Source organism: Somniosus microcephalus, chromosome 12 (genome assembly GCF_052327205.1).
Source record: "Somniosus microcephalus isolate GS21.2 chromosome 12, FLI_Smic_1.0, whole genome shotgun sequence".
Classification (NCBI taxonomy): Eukaryota; Metazoa; Chordata; class Chondrichthyes; order Squaliformes; family Somniosidae; genus Somniosus; species Somniosus microcephalus.
The window spans coordinates 206,819,008-206,827,678 of record NC_140998.1 but is presented as its reverse complement, the minus strand read 5'-3'; the positions used below and the strand labels follow the sequence as shown (position 1 = coordinate 206,827,678).

Sequence of the window (8,671 nt, the reverse complement as noted above, 5' to 3'; positions counted from 1 at the left end):
CATTTGCCAATCCTAGTAAATTCCTTTAACCTCCCCCCTACTCTCTGTATTCTGTTCTGTAGCCAGGCTTGCTATCCACTCTGCTCCTTGACCCCTGACTTCACATGCTCTGACCTTAGTCATGAGTCTCCCATGAAGGCTTTTTTGGAAATCCAAAAATATATATTATGTCTACTACATTACCCTTATCTGACCTTTCTGTAACTTCTTCGAAGAATTGCATAAGGTTGGTCAAGCATGACCTTCCCTTTTGGAATCCGTGCTGACTATTCTTTATTGCATTTTCAGGTTCAAGGTGTTTTTCAGAGAGAGGAGAGTTTGGGTCGATTGGGCTTGTACTCGCTGGAGTTTAGAAGAATGAGAGGGGATCTCATTGAAACTTATAAAATTCTAACAGGGCTAGACAGACTAGATGCAGGAAGGATGTTCCCAATGGCGGGGGAGTCCAGAACCAGGGGTCACAGTCTAAGGATAAGGGGTAAGCCATTTAGGACTGAGAAGAGGAGGAATTTCTTCACCCAGTGAGTGGTGAACCTGTGGAATTCTCCACCACAGAAGGCAGTTGAGGCCAATTCATTAAATGTATTCAAGAAGGAGTTGGATATATTTCTTGAGGCTAAAGGGATCAAGGGATATGGGTAGAAGGCAGGGACAGGGTACTGAATTTGGATGATCAGCCATGATCTCATTGAATGGCGGAACAGGCTCGAGGGGCCGAATGGCCTACTCCTGCTCCTATCTTCTATGTTTCTATGTTTCTATGACATATTTCATTAAGGGTTCCGTTATCGTTCCTACCACCGACGTTAAGCCAATTGGTCTATAGTTCCCTGGGCTTGTTCTATCTCCCTTTTTATATATAGGAATCACATTCGCTGGCTGCCAGTCCTCTGGCACTATTTCTTTTTCTAATTAATTTTTATATATATTTAAGAGTGCCTCTGCTATCTCTTCCCATTTAATCTACGCAGGTGCAATCCATGTGGACCAGTGGTTTCATCCTCTCTATGTTTGATTAGTTTAACAATTATCTAACCCCCCTCCCCACTTACTATCTTAAATGTCTTTAAATATTTTTTGAACACCCTTTCCAGTGTCATGCCCACCATGTTAGTCTCCCTGGTAAATAATGAGGCAAAGCAACTATTTCATATTTCTGCTCTTTCCTGTGAGTTTATCATATGTATCCCTTATTGGCCCTATCCCTATTCTGATTTTTCTTTTGTTAGCCTATCTGTAGAATAATTTATTTTATCCATGCCTTTGTTACCTCTAGACTTGAATATTCCAATGCACTCCTGGCTGGCCTCCCACATTCTACCCTACGTAAAGTTGAGGTCATCTAAAACTCGGCTGCCCCGTGTCCTAACTCGCACCAAGTCCCGTTCACCCATCACCCCTCTGCTCGCTGACCTACATTGGCTCCCGGTTAAGCAGCACCTCGATTTCAAAATTCTCATCCTTGTTTTCAAATCCCGCCATGGCCTCCTCGCCCCTCCCTATCTCTGTAACCTCCTCCAGCCCCACAACCCCCCGAGATATCTGCGCTTTTCTAATTCTGCCCTCTTGAACATCCCTGATTATAATCGCTCAACCTTTGGCGGCCGCGCCTTCAGCTGCCTGGGGCCCAAAGCTCTGGAATTCCCTGCCTAAACCTCACCGCCTCTCTTTCCTCCTTTAAGACGCTCCTTAAAACCTCTTTCACCAAGTTTTTGGTCACCTGCCCTAATTTCTCCTTATGTGGCTCGGTGTCAAATTTTTCACCTTATCATACTCCTGTGAAGCACCTTGGGACGTTTTACTACATTAAAGGCGCTATATAAATACAAGTTTTTGTAGTTGTTGTTTCTTTTTATATTCCTTGATAATTTAATTTCTCTTTGCCTTCTAAATTGTTTTTTGACTTCTTTCCTAACCTTATTGTATTCCGTGTTGCCATCATGAGGGGTTTTGATAGAGTAAATAAGGAGAAACTGTTTCCAGTGGCAGGAGGGTCGGTAACCAGAGGACACAGATTGAAGGACCAGAGAGGGAAAGGAGGAGAGTTTATTTCAGGCAGGGAGTTGTGATCTGGAATGCGCTGCCTGAAAGGAAGCAGGTTCAAAAGTGACTTTCAAAAAGGGAATCGGATAAATACTTGAAGGGGAAATTATGCAGGGCTGTGGGGAAAGAGAAGGGAGGAGTGGGACTATTTGGACAGCTCGCTCAAAGAGCCGGCACAGGCACGATGGGCCGAATGGCTTCCTTCCTTGATGTATGATTCTATGAATGGGTGCGTCATTCCCTGTCATCCAATCGGTGTGGGTCTCTTGTCTAAGTTATGACTTTGTATGAATGAGCAAGGAAAAGAGTTTCTGATTGGAACTATTATCCCTGATTGAGAGTCTTGCACGCTCTGCTGTGAATTCCGCAACGCTAATGGATCGAAACTACAGGCTTGAACTCACTATTGGATTTCAGTGTGTGTGGCATTCTCTGTTATTTTAATGGAATTACGGAGAGTTACATCGAATTCACAGCGCAGAAACAGGCCATTCAGCCCAACTGGTCCGTGCCGGTGTTTATCTCCACACGAGCCTCCTCCCAACCTTACATCATCTCACACTATCGGCATAACCCTCTATTCATTTCTCCCTCATGTGTTTATCTAGCTTCCCACCTACGCTATTTGCCTCAACCACTCCCTGTGGTAGCGATTTCCACATTCTCACCACTCTCTGAGTAAAGAAGTTTCACCCGAGTTTGGATTTATTAGTGACTATCTTACATTTAGGGACCTATTTTTGGTCTCTCCCACATGTGAAACCATCTTCGCTACGTTTACCCTATGGAAATCTTTCCTAATCTTAAAGACCTCTGTCAGGCCACCTCTCAGACTTCTGCTTTCTTGGGGATAGAGCCCTGACCCATTGATTTGAACAGTTTAACATCTCCACTCAATCGCCTAGCATACTTGCCATAGAGGGAGTGCAGCGAAGGCTCACCAGACTGATTCCTGAGATGGCAGGACTGTCGTATGAGGAGAGATTGGGTCGACTAGGCCTGTATTCACTAGAGTTTAGACGAATGAGAGGGGATCTCATTGAAATGTATAAAATTCTGACAGGGCTAGGACAGGCTGGATGCAGGGAGGATGTTTCCCCTGGCTGGGGGGTCTAGAACCAGGGGTCACAGTCTCAGGATACGGGGTAGGACATTTAGGACTGAGATGAGGAGAAATGTCTTCACTCAGAGGGTGGTGAACCGCTGGAATTCTCTACCACAGAAGGCTGTGGAGGGCAAGTCACTGAATATATTTAAGAAGGAGATAGATTTCTAGACACAAAAGGCATCAAGGGGAGAGAGCGGGAATATGGTATTGAGATAGAGGATCAGCCATGATCATATTGAATGGCGGAGCAGACTCGAAGGGCCGAATGGCCGACTCCTGCTCCTATTTTTCTATGTTTCTAGAATAGTGTCAGAGACACTCATTCATTGGCCAGTGTTTATCCTCCGCCCCAGTAAAGGACTTGAATCACATTTACCCATCCTGTTCCCCTATCCATTCATTCACCCGCCTGTCCAATCAAATCTTGACCGTGGGCAGAGTTTCTGCCTCAACCACTGACTCGGGCTGTGAATCCCAACACCTCACCACTCCCTATGTCAGGACATTTCCTCCGCTTCCTGTTCCCAATCTCTTCCATTTAGTCTTGTATCTGTAGCCCCTGATTCAGGGCGGCTCCCCTTCTTGTGTACGGGGGAGTGGGATTTAGAATCATAGAATCTGACTGCATGGAAGGAGGCCATTTGGCCCCTAACAGTAAAGACATCTTACTCCAATTATATAAGGCCCTGGTGAAACCGTCCCTGGAGTATTGTGGACAGTTCTAGTCTCCTTATCTATACTTGCCATAGAGGGAGTGCAACGAAGGTTCACCAGACTGGTTCCTGGGATGGGGGGATTGTCCTATGAGGACAGATTGAGTAGACTAACATAGAAACATAGATACATAGAAGATAGGAGCAGGAGTAGGCCATTCAGCCCCTCGAGCCTGTTCCGCCATTCAATGCGATCATGGCTGATCATCCAAATTCAGTACCCTGTCCCTGCTTTCTCCCCATACCCCTTGATCCCTTTAGCCTTAAGAAATATATCCAACTCCTGCTTGAATATATTTAATGTATTGGCCTCTACTGCCTTCTGTGGTAGAGAATTCCACAGGTTCACCACTCTCGAGGGGACGAATGGCCTGTTCCTGCTCCTATTTCTTATGTTCTTATCGTGCCTGTGATCGCGCTTTGAAAGAGCTATCGAATTAGACTGGCACGGATAATAACTCATGTGCAGAGGACATCGTCAGATGGTCACAAGCGTGTGGTTTTGATTGCTCACTCTGGCCTCAGCAAGACTAGTTCAACGTTCCTCAAGTGTGTTGTATCTTGTATAAAGTCAATCACGCAGGATAAATGTGGGCTACCATAGAAACATAGAAGATAGGAGCAGGAGTAGGCCATTCGGCCCCTCGAGCCTGCTCTGCCATTTAATGAGATCATGGCTAATCATTCAAATTCAGTACCTGGTCCCTGCCTTCTCCCCATATCCCTTGATCCCTTTAGCCTTAAGAAATATATCCAACTCCTGCTTGAATATATTTAATGAATTGGCCTCTACTGCCTTCTGTGGTAGAGAATTCTACAGGTTCACCACTCTCTGGGTGAAGAAATTCCTCCTCATCTCAGTCCTAAATGGCTTACCCCTTATCCTTAGACTGTGACCCCTGGTTCTGGACTCCCCCACCATCGGGAACATCCTTCCTGCATCTAGTCTGTCTAGTCCTGATAGGATTTTATAAGTTTCAATGAGATCCCCTCTCATTCTTCTAAACTCCAGCGAGTATAAGCCCAATCGACCCAATCTCTCCTCATACGTCATTCCTGCCATCCCAGGTATCAGCCTGGTGAATCTTCGCTGCACTCCCTCCATGGCAAGAACATCCTTCCTCAGATAAGGCGACCAAAACTGCACACAATACTCAAGATGTGGTCTCACCAAGGCCCTGTACAACTGCAGCAAGACATCCTTGTTCCTGTACTCAAATTCTCTCGCTACGAAGGCCGACATACCATTTGCCTTCTTAACCGCCTGCTGCACCTGCATGCTTACCTTCAGCGACTGGTGCACAAGGACACCCAGGTCTCAGCAGCTAATACACCGTTACATTCTATGCGTACGTTGCAGATAGCCAAGCTGGTTTGGTGGTGAGGTTAGCTGCTGCCATTTGTTGGGCAGGTCTGTTAATGTCTTCGGCTTTTTAGTCCACTCCAGACATTCCCACACAAGAGGGCTCATTACTGCTCGCTGTAGCCTGCAATGTCCTATCCCTTCCCAGTACATCCCTAACACAACCCTAATCATACAGTTTCTTGATGGACAGTGTCAGCTGTGGTTCAGTGGGTAACACCCTCACTTCTGAGTCAGAAGGTTGTGGCTTCAAGTCCCACTCCAGAGACTTGAGCACAAAAAGCTGGGCTGACACTCCCAGTGAAGTACTGAGGGAGTGCCGCACTGTCGGAGGGTCAGTACTGAGGGAGCGCTGCACGGTCGGAGGGGCAGAACTGAGGGAGCGCTGCACTGTCGGAGGGGCAGTACTGAGGTAGCACTGCACCGTCGGAGGGGCAGTACTGAGGGAGCGCCGCACTGTCGGAGGGGCAGTACTGAGGGAGCGCCGCACTGTCGGAGGGGCAGTACTGAGGGACCGCCGCACTGTCGGAGGGACAGTATTGAGGGAGCGCCGCACTGTCGGAGGGCAGTAGTGAGGAGCGCTGCACTGTCGGAGGGGCCGTCCTTTGAAAGAGATGTTAAACCGAGGCCCTGTCTTCCCTCTCAGGTGGACATAAAATGTCCCATGGTGCTATTTTGAAGAAGAGCAGGGGGGAGTTCTCCCCGGTGTCCTGGGGCCAATATTTATCCCTCAATCAACATCACTAAAACAGATGATCTGGTCATTATCGCATTGCTGTCTGTGGGAGGTTGCCGTTCGCTAATTGGACCCGATTCCTACATTACAACAGTGACCACACTTCAAAAAGTACTTTATTGGCTGTGAAGCGCTTTGGGACGTGTGGTGGGTGTAAACAGCGCTGGAGAAATGCGAGTCCTTCATTCTTTTATTCCTCTCAATATCCAACACTTTCTCATGATTTTCTTGCAGCTAATTTGATGACGATTGTGATTCTCTCCCGGGGAAAGTGCGAGCTCGCCAAAGGTGTTTCTCTCTACCTGGTCTCCATGGCAACAGCGGATCTACTGGTCGTTGTCTTCTGTGTAATACTCACCTCCCTCTTTAACAGATACTTCCCGTTCTCATTCTTGCTCTACACGGCGGTGTGCAGCACTAACGCCGCGCTGGGTTACGCGGCAATCGACTGCTCCGTCTGGCTGACCATCGCTTTCACCTTTGACCGTTTTGTGGCCATCTGCTGCCACGCCCTGAAGGCCAGATATTGCACCGAGAAAACGGCGGCGGCAGTGATAACGAGCGTGTGCGCGGCCAGCCTTTTACGGAACGTGCCTTTCTACTTCAAGTACCAACCTTACGGCACCTTGGGCGGCATAAATTGGGGCTGCCTCACCCGGCCGGACTTCTTCACCGTGCCCGGTTGGGTGGCGTTCTTCTGGGGCCACCACCTGCTGAACCCATTGATCCCCTACGCCCTGATCCTGTTGCTCAACGCTCTGACCGTCAGGCATATCGTGCTGGCCAATCGAGCCCGCCGGGGACTCCGAGGCCCTGGTAACGGGGACCAGCGAGGAGATCCGGAGATGGCCAAACGGCGGAGGTCCATCATTCTGCTGTTCGTTGTATCAGGCAGTTTTATATTGTTGTGGATGACCAAGATTGGCGTTTTCCTGCTTATGGAAATTTCCAACAGACATTCTTACCCGAGCTACAACCACCCGGTGATTATCGCCGATCAGTCGGGGACTATGCTCTTCTACCTGAGCTCCTGTTCAAACACTGCCGTCTATGCACTGACCCAGAGCAAAGTCAGAGAGGAGCTGAAGAGGATGGCCAAATATCCCTTTACTCTCATCGCCAAGTTATTTACCTGATCGAAGCTACAACCGGGACTGAGACTCCATCACCTCGCACAGCCGATCTTCCTCTGACCACATGCCCGGATCTCCTGGACCTGCAGGACCTGATTTTCCAACCTTTAGACCCCAAGTTCTGAGCTGAGGACGATGCCTTTTCATGAACCGCCGGGCGGATAACGGGCGTTCTCGGATCCGCCTCCGTTGGTCCAAGTGTCAGCTGTGGCTCAGTGGGTAGCACTCTCACCTCTGAGGACATGAAGGTTGTGGGTTCGAGTCCCACTCCAGGGACCTGAGCTCATAAATCCAAGCTGACACTCCCAGTGCCGTGCTGAGGGAGCGCCGCACTGTCGGAGGTGCTGTCTTTCGGATGAGATGTTAAACCGAGGCCCCGTCTGCCCCCTCAGGTGGACGTAAAAGATCCCATGGCCATTATTTCAAAGAAGGGAAGGCAAGTTATCCCCGGTGTCCTGGGGCCAATGTTTATCCCTCAAACAACATAACAAAAACAGATGATCTGGTCATTATCACATGTCTGTTTGTGGGAGCTTGCTGTGCACCAATTGACTGCCGCGTTTCCCACATTACAACACTTCAAAAGTGCTTCATTGGCTGTGAGGAGCTTTGGGACTTCCGGTGGTCGTGCAAGGCGCTATATAAATGCGAGTATTTCTTTCTTTCAATCAGACGGTGGATCTCTGAATGCCCGCGGTGTGTCCGATGGTAAAAGTGAACGCTCCCCCGCTCCTCAATATTTCACGGAAAAACAGACTCGCAAACCGGCCAGGACTGAAATTTGGTCCCAATATTTGGTCGCGCGGTCACAGCCGCGCCCGTTTCCTTTGATGTCACGGGTGGTGAATTTCACCCTAATCCTCCCGGCGGGAATGTGAAGGGAATGGTTCGGCCGCCTGTTGTACAACCCGGCTGGAATTTAATCTGCAATCATCCCGGCACCTCGAGCGACTCCAAATGTCTTTGGAGGTGGTTTTAACTTCCAGCCACGGTGTGAAAGAGGTGATAGTGGATGCTAAAATCGGGCGAGGTTTATGATGAACACCCAGTCCGGTATCACCTGTTTTATATCACGCTGGAAAGTTCAAATGACCTCCTTTTGTCTCTGAGCCATTGACACATGGAAAACCATTATGGAGAAAGTGTCTCGAGTTGTTTTAAAGCCTGTTCAGCAAGATGTAAACATGCGTTAAACGTGGATAAAAGGTCCATTTGGTGTGGGTTGTGTTCTTTGTTTCACCTCAATCCCTTCGCAAACGTCAGCTGATCCAGAAATCATTGACCTCCAAGTTTTCTCCAGGAACCTTGGCCAACCGTCAAAGTAACACCTTCAGCATGAGAACCTGCTGAAAGCAAATGCACAGAGCGAGGGGATGATCGAGTGAAAGGGTGTGGAAACTGGAGGCAGGCGAGGGCAAGGTGTTGGCCAGAACTTAAACCACACAGGTTCACAGCACAGCAGGAGGCCAATCTGTTCTTTGTGGCTTTGCTAGGACGATCCAGAATGAATCCCAGAGCCCCGCACTCTCCCCAGTGCCCTGTATCTTCCTTGGATTCCTACATTTATCCAATTTC

General features: G+C 48.5%; 1 protein-coding gene across 1 annotated transcript; it reads left to right on the top strand.

Moving 5' to 3' along the window:
• Window positions 1-6,205: 6,205 nt before the first annotated feature.
• LOC147109969 (putative G protein-coupled receptor 139) lies at window positions 6,206-7,099 on the top strand. The gene is made up of 2 exons (XM_086002443.1): window positions 6,206-6,481; window positions 6,572-7,099. The coding sequence occupies exons 1-2, from the start codon at window positions 6,206-6,208 to the stop codon at window positions 7,097-7,099; spliced, it is 804 nt and encodes a 267-aa protein (XP_085858569.1).
• The last annotated feature ends 1,572 nt before the right edge of the window (window positions 7,100-8,671 follow it).